General features: G+C 36.0%; 1 protein-coding gene across 3 annotated transcripts in view; it reads left to right on the plus strand.

The window, feature by feature from the left end:
- The window catches only part of slc8a3 (solute carrier family 8 member 3), a 36,716-nt gene extending 24,843 nt beyond the window's left edge, over nt 1–11,873 (plus strand). The window contains exons 3-8 of one of the 3 annotated variants that reach the window (XM_052573492.1): nt 105–211; nt 6,233–6,250; nt 7,035–7,159; nt 7,285–7,384; nt 8,846–9,118; nt 10,333–11,873. In XM_052573492.1, the coding sequence (XP_052429452.1) occupies nt 105–211; nt 6,233–6,250; nt 7,035–7,159; nt 7,285–7,384; nt 8,846–9,118; nt 10,333–10,709 (1,000 nt within the window). In that variant the 3' untranslated portion in view covers nt 10,710–11,873. The remainder of the gene's footprint in view (nt 1–104; nt 212–6,232; nt 6,251–7,034; nt 7,160–7,284; nt 7,385–8,845; nt 9,119–10,332) is intronic. The other 2 variants (XM_052573493.1, XM_052573494.1) reach the window with 2 other exon arrangements.
- The last annotated feature ends 5,073 nt before the right edge of the window (nt 11,874–16,946 follow it).

The raw sequence follows: 16,946 nt of genomic DNA on the forward strand, positions 1-16,946 counted from the left end.
ATAAGTTATAATTTCTTTTAAAACATATTACCAAGCCCAAACTTTTGAACTGCAGTTGATCAGTGACCCCTGATAATGTGTTTCTCTCTCTCTTCCTCTCTCAGCAAAACCATACAGGTTAAAATCATCGATGATGAGGAGTATGAAAAAAACAAAAACTTCTATCTGGAGCTGGCAGAACCACGCATGGTGGACATGAGCCTTCAGAAAGGTAAAAAGCACACACACACACAGCATGTACAAACAGAAAGATCACATCCCGTGACCATCATCCTCTTTTGCTATTCATTTAATCTATTCACTCATTTCTAAATTCATTTCCATTCATCCAGTGGCTCTTTGTGCGGTCATGTTCTATGTTTTCAGTGTTGTTGTTTTTTATTGTGAGTAGCGAGCGTCTTGTTGTTTGAGGTTCATTCACATACAGTACCTTTCAAAAATCTGGTGTCAGTAAGATTTTGTTTTTTAAAGAAATTAATACTTTTCATAGAATCCTTGTCATCAAAGAAAATATATCAGTTTTCACAAAAATATTAAGCAGCACAGCTGTTTTCAACATTGATGATAATAGGAAATGTTTCTCAAGAACCAAATGATTTCTAATTGACCATGTGACTTTGAAAACTGCAATAATGACATTACAGGAATAAATTAAGTTCTAAAATATATAAAATAGAAAACATTTTATTTAAAAATGTAATATTATTTCACAAAATTGCGTTACTCTATGATCAGTCAAATAAATGTAGCTTCTTGGACCATAAGGGACCTATTTCAGATACAATAAAACATTTATTATTCCAAACGCTTAAATGGTGGTGTAAATCTGCTTTCACTGTACTATTCAATGTTTCTGACTCTACGAATGGATGCTTCCAGTAGAGGGCACCTTGGATGACCCCACAGGTTCAAATAGAGCCAGTATAACAAAATAAACTAGTCATAGAGAAATAAATGAGAAAAAAATGTGTTTTGCCTGCTTTTAGCTGAAGAAGAAACACTTTTAAACTATTTTTGTCAGATTTTATTTTTTATATACCCAGCAGTTTCCGAGATTTCCCTGTTCAAGTAGATAGGATGCCTATTGGTTAGATAAAAATATCTACCCAGCGGCATGGCCAAGATGGCTGCCGAGTGGACCGACTTGCCTTAAAGGGACTTTGACTCAAAGCACATGAATTCAATGAAGACCCACTGGGCACAGCTCTCAAACTGACTCATCTCCAGCTCACGCAAGAAATGCTGCCATGACGTTTTTGTATTGCTTTAAGAATGTCTTTGTTTTCCAGTTTTTATATAGTTTAATAAATGTCTTGACATTATTGTTTAGGATTGTGCCCTATGTGAAGGATTAGCTGGCAGTGTTGCTTTTTTAACTGACTTCTTTGGAGTTTCAGTACACAGTGACCTTAAATGCCAGTATGGGATCTCAAAGAGTATGAGAAATGAATACAAACACACACACACACACACACACACACACACACACACACACATACACACACCCCAGGTAGTCAAGTGTGTCTCTCAATATCTCTCCATAAATCAGGCAGACGTGGTCAATGCTACCAGCACGTACTGCAGTGCTGCGCTGCAGTGTACGTGTGTGTGTGTGTGTGTGTGTTTGCATGTATGCATGTGTCCTTGTCCCAGTATTATACCCTTCAGAAAGAATGAGAGATGAAGAACAGCTGGTCCTCTCTGTTTGAGCTCTCATCTCGCCTAGACAACATTAAATAACCTACTTATTAACTTACCTAAGCCACAGAAACAACATGTTGGCTTGTCTCCTCACTTGTGTGCTTGTAAACAAGCAGTTTATTAATTATTCATTAGATATTTCTTTATTTTCAAGCCAAGATGGATTCAAACAAGATTACATTTTGATATTCAGAGAAATCAGGGGGGAAAAGGTTCCTCAAAGTCAGATATATGCGCATTAATAAGTGCAATTTGATTGACAACCAATAATAAGCAAAATATTAACATTCCATGTTTGTTTCCATGGAGAAATACACTGTTAATTGCAGGAATTTTATATAGCGCTGTATGTAATTAAATTATTGTGGTTCTAATTCTGAGTCTTTTTTAATAATTCTGGATATTTGATTTTTTAGTGAACAATTCTAATTATTCTGTGAGTGAGTCAGATTGGAGGAGTTGTTCACCCGAAAAAAAAACTAAACAAAAAATCTTCATGCCTTTCCAACCACTTATAATTAAAATTTTATTTTTATTCCTTAAATTTAGTAACCAAACTGACTCACTCATAAGGATTTCTATTGCCTTAATAGAACCAGAGTCTTTTGTTTTTGTGCACTATTTGCACTGGTATGATTCACGCTGTATATTCAGTAACGCAAGTTGTTGTTTTTTTCTTTGCAGAGAGATAAAACATTGTATCAAATGGGTTGTAGGTGTTTTTCACACTGAACCTGTAATAGAAGACACATCACTTGTCCTACATCAGAACATGACTTTAGATCTGCTGATCCTGTGCTGTCACTGCAAAATATGTGAGAGCTGTTGAGGGATCTAAAGAAATATTCCCAGCTTTGTACATTTTAATACAGGATGCTTTCTTTGGCATTAAACGCTCTTATACACCAACTGGATAAATATGAAAATGTGGCAGTAGAGGCAGTTGCGAAGAAGGGGGTGAGACAGACAGGAAAGCTGTGAGACAGGAGACAGAGAGAGACTGGTAAGTGATGGAAAAAAGACAGGAAATAGTGAGAAGAGCAAAACAGGAATGATATATATATATATATATATATATATATATATATATATATATATATATATATATATATATACATATATATATATATATATATATATATATATATATATATATACATATATATATATATATATATTTTTTTTTTTTTTTTTTTTTTGTCGTATCTTATTTTCTTTATTTTATACAAATATCAATTTTGACAAAAAAATTAATTAAATGTAGTTATATTTTTTTATTTTAGTAAATTTTACTTAATTTAGTGCTTGACAAAAAGTAATGCAGAATTTGTGAAAAATATATATTTGTAAAAACAATATTTTGAATTGTATATTTATTTAAATGTGTATTGACTTTTCACACACACACAACAAATATTAACATTGTACAAATAAAAACAATGTATTTTTTTTCAATGTTCACATTGTTTTCTATGAATAGCCCATTTGACAGTCATATTCTTCATATTTTCTTAAAAAACATTGCTAGTACTTTAATATCTTACTATTTTTTCTAATAATGTTTTGTTACAATTGCTTAATTCTCATCATGAACCCAATTTTTCATTTAAACTTTGTTATAATTTTTTTTTTATGTTAACTACTGTAAAACATTTTCAGGCATTCATAAGACATTAACAGGGACATTAATTTTTTTTTTGGTATTTGGTAAACAAAGACAGTGAGAGACATACGATTGTGATAAAGATGAGGAGAAAAGGACAAGCAGAAGAGGTGTGAGACAAATAAGCAAAGAAGGGTGAGACAGGCAAAGAAAGACAGAAAGGGTTGAGCCAGGTGAGGAGAGAATGACAAACAGAATCGAGTTAGAGACACATGAGAAAAGTAGAAGACAGAGAGACAGACAGGAGATCTATTGCGCTGCATCTGTGTGCGATTAATATCCCATAGTGCCCAAACCAGCAACACCCCTACCACATGTCCCAGATGAGAGTGTTTAAAGAGAAGATCTTCAGTAGTGAATCACTCATTATGTGTGTGTGTGTGTGTGTGTGTGTTAAAGGAAGAGATGTGTCTGATGATGGAATAGCTATAAATGAGCCACTGACAGGGGAGTTTTCGTCTGAATATATGTCCCACGATCCCATTACCTCACAGGATGCTGGGAGGAGAGAGCCGTCTGGAATCTGTTGCCAGGGTATCATCAGCTGGTGCTAGCGCTGATGTGCAATAGATCTACGCTGAACTGTTGAATCGAATCTTCTGGCGAATAGATTAAATGAATTCCTTTGTGCATTTGACACGTCTGTGTGTTATCATGAAGCAGACATGTTGAAAAGCCTAGAGCTGATGACGCTACACAAATTACGGGTTAATAATGTGCATCAAGCCACATCCCCCCTCCACAAACAACCCTACTCGCAGACACATTTGAACATAAATTATGGGCTTATTTACACATCCAGCTTCTCATTATTGGTCGATATTTTCATCTCAGCACACACACACACACAAACACACACATTTAATCAAAGCTTGTTTGTTCGCCATCTCATTCATCCTCAGCAACAGAAAATTACAGCACTGATTAGAGAACTATTAAAGTCATTATATACACACAGAGAAAAAAAGAGAGTAATGGAGAGACAAAGAAATTGATTCCTTTAGTTAATGCTATTTTTGTAAATGTGCCTGGGTCCGGGTGCTAGATTAATAAATTATGTAAATAAATAAAAAATTGTCGTTAATTCAGGAAACCTGATGCATTAACTAATTTAACCTTATTGTTATACAGGGATAGTTCACCCAAAAATGAAAATTCTCATTATTTAGTCCAGTGATTCTCAGGGGACTACAAGATTCTTTACAATATGACACAACTAGCATTAAATTAAGCTAAAATCAAGAATTTGAAGAACTAGAGCTCACATTATATTGAAAGTTCTAGATAGTTATTTTAAAAGTGTGGTTTCTAGAACTTGTAAAGTCATGTAAAATAATAATATCTTAAAGCTGATATATCATGAAAATGTGACTGAAGTGCTATAATTGACAAACCCATCTACAAACCCAGGAAATCCCAGTAATTGTTTTTTGTAAGCCTTTCTCTGCAAACTTGATGAAAAACAAGCTTCCTCCATGTTGAAGAAAGGGGGACTTATTATAATTTTACTGCCCCTTAATCTGCACGTTTCCACCCATGGCATCGCCACTCTGTTTTCACTAACGACAATAGTGTACCAGTTTTAACACCATGGCAAAATTTCTAGAAAAGCATGCTAACTGTGCTTTGGTAATCATGATGTAAAAGGTAATCTTTAAAACTCATTACGCATTTTTAGGGGTGCACAATAAATATTGGCCAATAATTAATGCACATCTCGTCAGTAAAGCCGGTTCTCTAATCAGCCGCAAATTCCAGGTGCTTAATTTTACATAGAGCACTTGTTACTACACAGAGCCATTGTTAACTGACAAGCTGCGCAAATCCATGCTGCCCCTGAATTTATGGGTGTTTAGAGAACCGGCTTTACTGACGAGATGCAAATTAAATATCGGCTGATATTTATCGTGCACCCCTAGGATTTTTTATAGTGAATATACATTTTTGTAGCTAAGCCAAACTCTAACATTTTTTGTTGGGTAGAAATTGTTGGTAAATTTAGACAGAAAGTCACAAACAACTGGGAGGCCTTGGTTAAGAACATTTCAGAAAATGGTTAAAACTTCTGATTTACTCTCCCTCATATGTCATTCCAAACTTCTATTGCTTTCCTTCTTTATTAAATGTGTGTGTGTGTGTGTGTGTGTGTGTGTATTTATACACATATATACATAAATATATGTATTTTTTTCATCAATATAATATAAAAACAACAAACTATGGGTTTAAAACAACCAAAATAATTAGACCCCATTGCTGCGAAATATTTTTTCCACAGAAAGAATATCTTATAGGTTTGGAATTACATGTCATGAGAGTGAATAAATAATAATATAACTTTTATTTTGGGGGGGTGAAATATTCCTTGAATGGTTACCAAGTAATGTTTCAAATTGAAATACAAAAATCTTAAATGCAAAAAGGGTTTTCAGAGGTTTAGGGAACACACAATACCGTTAGCACACTGTAAAAGGATTTGAAGTCTATAGGAAATCCGCATCACAATAGGGAAAGTAAACGTGTGTGAATAATCAGCGTAGCTTTAGCACCTCTTTGTTCTGTCGCCACATCTCAAATGCTACTCCGACACTCCCTTTGCCAGGGGCAAGCACCTGCTCCGGCGCTCTGGATCGGCCCACACTATCACATCTGATCACATCTGCTCGGTCACACCTGTCGCACCTGTCCAGCTCAGAGATTCCAGGCAGGGTGATGAAACGCCAGAGGCTGCTAATATTTTTATTCATGTTTATCTGAGTAAATAAACCCTGTCCAACATTTCACTGCATTTCCCTTTCACCATTATCTGTCTAATGTTTTCTTCATGTCATTCCACCCCTCCCTCTCTTTTTTTTCCTCTACACACAGCTCTGTTATTAGCTGATGGTAAGTTTGAGTGAATGTGTGAAGTAAGATGAGGCCAGCTGCGGTAACTGTGGTCTTGTCTGCCTCACACACGTGTGTCTCCAGGTTTGTCTGTTTTAACACGTGCGCCAGAAGATAAGCTTCGGGTTTCGGGGTGTTTTGAAAGTTCATCTCAACTTTCAGGCTTTTCTGTGTGTATTAGTGCTGTGTGTGTGTGTGGATGTTGTGCTGTTGTCCTTCTGAATAACTCAGTTTTACAGCACAACTCACATTTGGTTCAGTCAAACAAAATGTGTGTGTGTTTGCATGTGCAGTCTTTCTAATTACAGAAACTATAGTGACAGTTGGCCCCATAAAATAAAACCAGGACCCATTTCTGTACAAAATTGTTTGTAAAAACGGTGTTATGTAAGTAGTCACATTCATTTCAGTGTGACAAGTTACGTAAGAATGACATTATGAACGTTTTACATGACTTCGCTGTGCTTGTGTTTCATGAATGAGCCCTGTTGACCCTAAATTTGCACGTGAATTTAGTGCAGTTTATAGAGACCATGAATGAATATTAATGAATATACAAAATAATTATTGCATAAATGTGTATAAATCATTTAAAAGGGACAAAAAGCCCACTTGTAGAGACTGATTATAGGGTGCATGTGAATGATGTGTGTTTACTACTTAGTGTGTGTGTGTGTTTGTGTGTGTATGTGTGTGTTTGTGTGTGTGCGTGTGTGTGTTTGATGTACTTATTTGACACACAAAACAGCACAGAAGTTTCTTTTCACCTTTTTATCTCTTGTAGATATTCCAGACAGGAAGTTGTCATCAGAAGAGGAGGAAGCCAGAAGAATAGCAGAGATGGGGAAGCCTGTATTGGGCGAGCATGCAAAAATAGAGATTATCATTGAGGAGTCGTATGAGTTTAAGGTACACACACACACACACACACACGCGTACACAAAATTTCAGAGACTAGCAGTCTTTTTCATTATGGAAGGATTTTATTATGCGTAGTTATGTTTAATGTAATATATTTTGTGTATTCGCTGTAGAGTACAGTAGATAAGCTGATTAAGAAGACTAACTTGGCTCTGGTCGTGGGCACAAATTCCTGGAGAGAACAATTCATGGAGGCCATAACTGTCAGTGCAGGTGATTACCAACAATAAACAACACTGAACTAAAAGTGCAAAAAGAAAACTGTGTTCAAATGTTCGCTCTTATTCAGCAATTATTCTTTTTCCCTCTTTCTATTCTATCTACTTGTTTTCTTGTTCTTTTTATATTAAAAACAAACAACAACAACAAAAGCGTGACCCTCTTACACTAGCATTCTCTCTTCTTTTTCTATTCTATCTACTTGTTTTTTATTTAATTTTTTTTTTTTTTAAACAATAACTTTATAACACTCTAACACTAGTTACATCTATTCTGTCTCTTTTCTCTCAACTTTTTATACACTATAAAAAACCTTGCTACATGTACTGCGTTAGACTAACTGGGACTTAACACAAAACTTATATATGGTTGCTCTTTTGTTGTTTTGATTGCTTCTGTTACCTTCATTTGTAAGATGCTTTGGATAAAAGTGTCTGCTAAATGATACAATTTTAAATGTAGTTTTATTCAGCAAGTATGTATTGAACTGATTTAGGGTAAATAAAGGCATTTATAATGTTACAAATTATCTCTATTTCAAATATATTCTGTTCTTTTTGAACTTTCTATTAATCAAAAAATAAATAAATCATAGTTTCCACAAAACAAACTAAGGAACTGTTTTGGATATGATAATAATAATATATGTTTCTTGAGCAGCAAATCAGCATATTAGAAGGATTTCTGAAGGATCACATGATGCTGAAGACTAAAGTAATAATGCTGGAAATGTATTTGCCGTCACAGGAATAAATGACATTTTAAAATATATTCAAATCGTTATTATGAATTGTAATAATGTCTCACAATATTACTGTTTACTTTATTCTTGATCAAATAAATGCAGCTTTAAAAATCCTACCGACCCCGAATATTTAAACGGTAGTGTAGATCACCTCAAAACTCACAGAAATGTACTAAAAGCAACAAAAGTCAGTTATTATATAAATATACACTCATGCTCATATTGCTCACACACAAATATTTCTAACACTGTTGTGACACATTCCCCGGCCCACATGAAAACTGAGCCCACAGAACTCCTACACGCTTCTCCTCATCCTGCAACCTTTGTCTTACAAACATTTTGCCTAATTTGATCTATTCACATATGAATAAGAATGTAGTATTATCAGCTGTTTCCTACAGATTTCCCCCCAAAATAAAATGGAAATGTCCCGCGTATTAGTCTTTTATGAACCTGTGTTGAAATAAAAACGATGCTCTCACAGTATGTAGCCTTCAATTACCGTGACTATCAAACAGCCTGTGTTACCAAGGCAACAGGACCCCTAAATCACCATGGTGTCAAATAGATGGCTTTGGTCAGGTATGGAAGATGACATGACAATACTAACATTTTTCATTTTCTTTTTTTTCCTGTCCCCCATTCTGCTTTCCTTTCTTTCTTTCTTGCTTTCGCTCTTTATTTCTGTCATCCTGTCTTTATCTCAGGAGATGAGGACGAGGATGAGGGGGGAGAGGAACGTCTGCCATCTTGTTTCGACTATGTCATGCACTTCCTGACTGTGTTCTGGAAGGTTCTGTTCGCCTGCGTCCCGCCCACGGAATATTGGAACGGGTGGGCGTGTTTCATTGTTTCCATTGTGATCATCGGTCTATTGACTGCTGTGATCGGTGATCTGGCCAGTCACTTCGGCTGCACCATTGGCCTAAAGGACTCAGTCACCGCTGTGGTGTTTGTAGCCCTGGGAACATCCATCCCTGGTGAGTTTGCATATGCTTTAATTTTCCTACATTTTTATAAGTACCATTTTAAAGGGGTCATATCATTTACACAACTTTTCGACAGTTTAGGGGTTGTAAACATTTCTGCATTATTAAAACAAAGAAAAGATTATTGAGCACCAAATTAGCACATTAAAATAATTTTAGAAGAATCGTGTGACATTGAATTCTGGAGTAATGGCTGCTCAAAATTCTGCAATGTCATTACAAAAATGAATTACATTAGAAAATATATTAAAAGTGAAACCGCTTATTTTAAATTGTAATAATATTTCACAATATTAAAATATTTTTTAATCAAAGAAATGCAGCCTTTTTGAGTATAATAGAAGTCTTCCAAAAACATTAAGGTATCTTACCATCCCCAAACTTTTGAACAGTAGTGAATCATCTCTTCTTTTTTTCATCTTTTTTTTTAATACACGATTTCACTTGAACTTTCTATTTAACAAAGGAATCCTGGAGAAAAAAACTATCATGGTTTCCAAAAAAAAGATTGAGCAGCACAACTTTTTTCAACATTAATAAAACAAAGAAATATTTAATATGCACCAAATTAACATACTAGAATGATTTCTGAAGGATCACATGATACAGAAGACTTTTGAAGATTAAACTTTTCCATTACATTAACATATTACATGTTTATATATATTAAAATAGATTAGATTCAGTTATTTTAATTTGTAATAAAAAATATGTTTATTAAAAGTTTTATTAATATTACATATTAAATATCACAATGTTAATGTATTTTTGATCAAATAAATTGGTGAGGGCAATGTTTTTCTTCCAAAAACATAACAAATACATAAAATACCCAAAACTATTGAGCAATAGTTGTGAAGTTTTTTTTCCATGGTGCACTTATAGTCAATAAAGTTGTTTCTGCCAAAATCAATCATAATTTGGTTCTATATTACCATTCCTTTAATGAATTTAATGAGGTTGATCTGTCTGACATCAAATAATTGTGAGGGTCCACACATCAGTTTTGCTGTTTAGTTTTAATAACTAAACTTTTTGGATTAGAAGGAAGTTTGGAAAGTTACAGTATGTTTTTATCATACAATTAACTATTTTATCTCATAAAATCAATAGAAATCTGATTTGAATCCTTTTAATGCTTGTTAATCATAGATGGTCATATTTTATAATAGCATACACATCAACATGTCTCTTTTTCTCCTCAGATACCTTTGCCAGTAAAGTTGCAGCAGTGCAGGACAGTTACGCAGACGCATCGATCGGTAACGTGACCGGTAGCAACGCTGTGAACGTTTTTTTGGGAATCGGTGTTGCGTGGTCAGTGGCTGCCATCTACTGGCACATGCAGGGTCGTCCTTTCGAGGTGCAGGCAGGTTCCCTGGCATTTTCGGTCACTCTTTTCACCATCTTTGCCTTCCTGGCGGTAGGCGTCCTGCTGTACCGGCGGAGGCCTCACATCGGTGGAGAGCTGGGCGGTCCACGCACACAGCGCATCTTCACGACACTCTTTTTCTTCGGTCTCTGGTTTCTCTACATCCTTTTCTCCAGTCTTGAGTCTTACTGTCATATACAGGGCTTCTGAAGAGATCAGATGGGATGGGATGGGTTGGGGGTTGGAGATGAGGAGAGATTGATGCCAGGAAACCTCTTCTAGTCGTAAATTACAGAGTAAGAGCTAAGGATTGATTCGGAAAGGTCGCTAAGGTTTTAAGCAGGGGCTACAAAAAGGACATTCGTTCCACAGATACCCTCACGCTGAAGATGAAGAGTGTGAAACATCTCTCTGAGGGGTGGGACAGTCTTAACCTGGAGTCTGAGCTTTTCACAATCTATATTTTTCTCAACACCTGCTGAGAACGACTTTTTTCTAATGAAGTATTTTGGGAAAAAAAAATACACAAAAAATAACAAAAAGATTTAAAGGACTCAAAGGACTATTTTCAAATCTGCTTCCAGAATTGGAAATAATATTTCAACAAAAAATGAAAATATATAACTACGTGAAATCTGTTATTGAGTGACATTTGAAGGACCCATAAAGATATCATTTATTTATTTTCCCTCGTTTAGTTTGGTAAGAACAAACAGATATTAAAGCTTTTACCGTCAGGCCAAAGTCCCGGCTAGGGAGAGTGGCTCGGAAACACAGAACGCTGAGTAGACAAACGGAGAAGAGAGATGAATATGAACAATGGCTGAACACTGCATTTTCTCCCTGATATTCCTGTATGGATATAATCTGCTTCCATATTTTTTGTGTACTTCCGTGTATTTCCTTGCCAAGTGTTGCTATTTCGAGAATCAGAGGCTTCAGAGGGTTGCGGGAGAACAGAATGCAAAACAAAAACCATGATACAGAGGAAAAATGAGGCCTTTTAGCATTTGAACATTCATTAAAATGAATCACTAGTGTATTTTCTGAGAGAGCACCGCATCTGCTATTACAGTTGTTATTGTTTTTTTATCAGTTTGTATTTCAGTCTTTCAGTGTCATTGAACAAACATAAAGCACCCCAAAGAAATCTCCCACCCCCACTTCACCCCAGAGAGTCCCTCTTTTTAGAGTCACGAGACCATTTAACCATGAGCTCCTTATGTGCGCATCTAAACAGTGTCTGAAGTGTCAGTGATGTCGGTGGTGAATCCCAAATAGGTTTTATTGGGGCCTTTAATGTGGTTCATAATGTTTACAGGCCTTCGGTCCAGAAAAGAGTGAGAATGGTGCAGTAAAAACTGATTTGTTTAACATGGTGTGGAGAGTTTTTTGCATTTCAGGGAGATGTAGAGAAATTTGGGGCAAATCTGCATAAATAGTTCACCTAAAATTGAACATTTGCTGAAAATTACACACCCTCGGGCCATCCAAGATGAAGATGAGTTTGTTACTTCATTGGAAATATAACATTACATCACAAGTTCACCAATGGATCCTCTGCAGTGAGTGGGTGCCGTCATATAATGAAAGTCGAAACTGATAAAAACATCACTGTAATCCACATGACTCCAGTCCATCAGTTAATGTCTTACTCTATACTAGTCCAAAATACCAGTCCATAATCTATAACAAGGCTTCCTCCTGTGAAAAAGTCCATCCTCTGTTATCCTCTCACATCAAAATCCACCAACATATTTGTTTGGAACTGTTTGGGACTGTTTTTGCTTGTAAACAGTGCTTGATCTCTGATCTGATTCGAAAGAGATGACTTTTTTCACTTGAGAAAGCAGTCGCATAGGAGTTAAAAACACCTTGATGAATTTGTTAACAATTACAAACATGCATCTTTTTTTCTTCACAAGATATTAATTAATAGGCTGGATTATTTTTTTATCAACTCGCATTCTGACGGCACCCGTTCACTGCAGTGGATCCATTGGTGAGCAAGTGATGTAAGAAAACATTTCTCAAAAATCTGTTCTGGTGAAGAAACAGGAGGGTCTCATTTTTGAGTTAATTTTTTTTTTTTAAAGCGGTCATTAATTTATTTTACTGAAGTATTTCCATGCCTGTTTTTGCTGTAGTGAGATGAAAAATAATGATGTGGATGTTGTTTCTGTATTATTTGTGGAAGTGATGTCATAAAGAATAGTTTAGCCCAGAACCAAAGAGCAGAACCTCAGACTGCCACCCAGAAGCTGCAGTGGTTCTCTGGGCCACCGGGGGGCCACAGCCCCTTTACACCTCTGTTTTTTTTTTGTATAACTCTTGCATTTTGTGTGCACAAGTGTATGTATGTTGATGTGTTTTATGTTTGCTCATTACAAATACAGGCCAAATCAGTTGTATTCAGGACAACAGTGTTGGGATCACAGCATTTACAACAGACAGGTTTCATTTTTTTTATGTTTACATTCATGTATAGCTTTGTATGTGTTGCTTTTGAGTGAGAGCAGTTGAAAACGCATTTAATCTCTGAAAATCTCTCCATCCAAATTGCATATGTAACTGCTGGCATCGTTTCAGCCTGCTCTGTGCTTCCTACTCAGTGGCTACTCAGTACATAATCGATGTGCTTTAGCTTTACAGTACAAGAATCACACAGAAATCACAACATTTCGCACTGAACATTCACCAGTGCTCTATGACTCATACAGGCTCGTGTTAATGAGTTTTTAGTGTTTTAACTTTTGTTTTTGTGCAGAAAGGCAGGAGTGTGTGTTAGCTTAGCTACACAACTATGGAGCCAGAAGAGTCTCAATAAAGATAAATGCACACACTACATTCACATATGCACACACAGGATTCATAGATGCACACACATGATTCATAAATACACACACAAGATGCACAAATGCGCACAAAATTCACAAATGCACACACAAAATTTAAAAAGCACAGAAGATTCACAAATGCATACAAACTTCAGAAATGCACACAAAAATCAGAAATACACACACAATTCAGAAATGCAAACAACATTTACAAATGCACTCAAGATTCACAAATGCACAGGACAAGATTCACAAATGCACAGGACAAGATTCAGAAATGTATTTCTGATGCACACACACATATATCTTGATTCACAAACTGCTTGCGGTCTGTGAACTTCACTGCATTTGTGTGTGAATTTTGAGACTCCCCTGACTTGGCTCGACACACAAATGCTTTTTTTTAAACAGTGAATGATCAGCAACCAATCAGATGTCTCCCTTCTTTTAGCCAATCACGAGAATGCACCCCATGTGGGGGATTGTTTACTTATAAGCCAATCACATGAACGTGTTCACACAGCAATTGTATTAAATTGTATGAAAATACAGATGTTTAGATTACAATTCAGGTTTATTTTTTATTATTTTTTTACTAAATATAAATTTAAAAATGTCTCAATACATATAGCCCAGTGACTGCAGAAAAAAAGTTAACCATGGATTCATAAATTTGCAATAGGCAATTATTTCATTTTATTGAAATATTTTAATGAAAGTAAAAAAAAAAAAAATGTTTAAACCTTTTTGAATATTTAAATATATCTAAATATTCTTTTGGATGCAATATAGAAGTCACTTTAATTATAATATTCAGTCCTTACATGAAGAGAGAGTCAGTGGTCCGCTGCGAGAGGAAAGTGGCTCTCTGGCTGCGAAAAGTGGGTCTCCGGCTGTCGTTCGCTTAGGAAAGTGAGTTGATCGCCGCGTGAGGAAAGTGAATCGTTCGCTCAACTTCGCTGCTTGAGGAAAGTGAATCGTTCGCTGAGGAAAGTGAGTCGCTCGCTGGGTGAGGAAAGTGAGTCGTTCGCTGCGTGACTCGTGAGGAAAGTGAATCGTTCGCTGAGGAAAGTGAGTCGCTCGCTGGGTGAGGAAAGTGAGTCGTTCGCTGCGTGACTCGTGAGGAAAGTGAATCGTTCGCTGAGGAAAGTGAGTCGCTCGCTGCGTGACTCATGAGGATAGTGAGTCGTTCGCTGCGCAAAGTGGGTCGCTGGCTGCGCAAAGTGAGTCGCAGGCTGTGTGAGGTAAGTGAGTCGTTCGCTGCGTGAGGAAAGTGAGTCGTTCGCTGATTGGCTTATAAGTAAACAATCCCCCACGTGGGGTGCATTCTTGTGATTGGCTAAAACAAGGGAGATATCTGATTGGTTGCAGATCATTCCCTGTTTAAAAAAAGGCATTTGTGTGTCGAGCCAAGTCAAGGGAGTCTCAAAATTCACACACAAATGCAGTGAAGTTCACAGACCGCAAGCAGTTTGTAAATCAAGATATATGTGTGTGTGCATCAGAAATACATTTCTGAATCTTGTCCTGTGCATTTGTGAATCTTGAGTGCATTTGTAAATGTTGTTTGCATTTCTAAATTGTGTGTGTATTTCTGAATTTTGTGTGCATTTCTGAATTTTGTATGCATTTGTGAATCTTCTGTGCTTTTTAAATTTTGTGTGTGCATTTGTGAATTTTGTGTGCATTTGTGTATCCTGTGTGTGTATTTATGAATCCTATGTGTGCATATGTGACTGTATTGTGTGCATTTATCTTTATTGAGACTCTTCTGGCTCCATACACAACAGACACTTTCTTTATCCACACACAATGACTTTGTGAGCATGTACTGCCTACATAGACAGCATCATATACTTCTAATATATGCAACTAATTATGCAGCTTTCTAAGATGCCTTACTTTGGACATATTTCAGGCAGCATTACTTGTATTCTTTAAGTTGAATCTCTTATCATCCAAAAAGGATTGTTTTATCCTTTATAATGTTACAAAACATTTCGATTTAAAATAAATGCTGTTCTTCAAATTTGTATCCTGAAAACATTTGTTATGGTTTCCACAAAAATATTAAGTTGTACAACTGTTTACAACATTGATGATATTAAGAAATGTTTCTTGAGCACCAAATCAGAATATTAGAATGATTTCTGAAGCAGCATGTCACACTAAAGACTGAAAATTCAACTTTGCCATCACAGAAATAAATGAAATTTTAAAATATATTAAATTAGGAAATGTAATTGTAAATTTTAATAATATTTAACAATTCTACTGTCTTTACTGTATTTTTGGCCACATAAACACAAGCTGTCTATTTTTATGCAATCACATTGTTAGCTTAGAGGCATGATAACAGCAAACTTCTTTGAAACATTTGTGAGTCGAGACTCCAAAGGAGCACAATTTACATGAAACACTGACTTGCTGCCTATATGTAGAGCGTTACAAATCATTCACTTCTGATGTTCTCTGTGTAGGCAGTAGACAGCAAGGCAGCTCACTAATTTCTGGAATGCAGATGCTCACACACCTCATTGGCTGTTCTGTGCACCAGTATTAGGCATGTAAAAAAAAAAGGTTAAAAAAATTGCATTTACACAGTATTCAGTTTGAACACTCGGTGACTTTCAGCGTGCCGCTTCTTTTCTGCCAGGATGTGTTGTTGAATGTGTCTGGTGTCAGAGGGCAGCTACAGTAGATCTTCACCACATCTGTGCACATGTGTATCTTTCAGATGGTTTGTGGTAAAGGTAGCACTCTTATAAACCTTATTACCCAGTTTGGCTGACTCAGTTAACAGCTTTGGGCTCAAACGTAGAGTGTTAAGGATTTGAAGTGCTATTAATGTCTCGGCCTGGGTCAGATCACACACACCTATGCATTCACACATGCACACTTGAGTTAACTGAACACTGCTGTTGACTGGGGAGGATTGTTATGAATATGCGGGTGGGTCTTCATGTAGTATTATGGTTGAGCATGAAAGTCAGCTGCAACCACCAGTTGAACTACTGCCAGCTAACACTTCCAGCTGTTTAGATGCAGGTGAACTGGCTTAAAAGAGATTTCAGATGATGTCACTATAACCTTGAAGTCACACAAGTCTTACAATTGTATCAGGGGTCTGAGTCTCTCTCTCTCACACACACACAAACACACTCCTCTTCAGCCTGGTGATGAAGCAGATGGTGGATATGTTCATCCATTGTTGTTTTCTTTCTTTTTTGTTTTGTTTTTTACTCTTCTCTCACAAAAAATATCATGTTTTATTTTTATTTTCAGGGAATTATGCATGAAATTTAACTTAATTTAATTAATTTATGTCCACTGATTTATTTATTTAGAATTCTTTTGGTCAACAGAAAAATACAAATAAACTATTTGAAAAACCACTGGTATCGGTTGTCATAAATGTTATCTGGTCAAAGTATTTCAATCAGATTGTGTCACATGGTCACCAACAGTACTACCAAATGTAAAATCATATTTTTGCTATATCAGTAGGGTAAAACAACTGAGGGTAATTAATATATGATTAAGGTAAATTTTAAATACATACTAGCTTTCTTAGCAAAAACTGTATTTTTCATGTATGTCAAGGGTGGGG

Source organism: Carassius gibelio, chromosome B13 (assembly GCF_023724105.1).
Source record: "Carassius gibelio isolate Cgi1373 ecotype wild population from Czech Republic chromosome B13, carGib1.2-hapl.c, whole genome shotgun sequence".
Lineage (NCBI taxonomy): Eukaryota > Metazoa > Chordata > Actinopteri > Cypriniformes > Cyprinidae > Carassius > Carassius gibelio.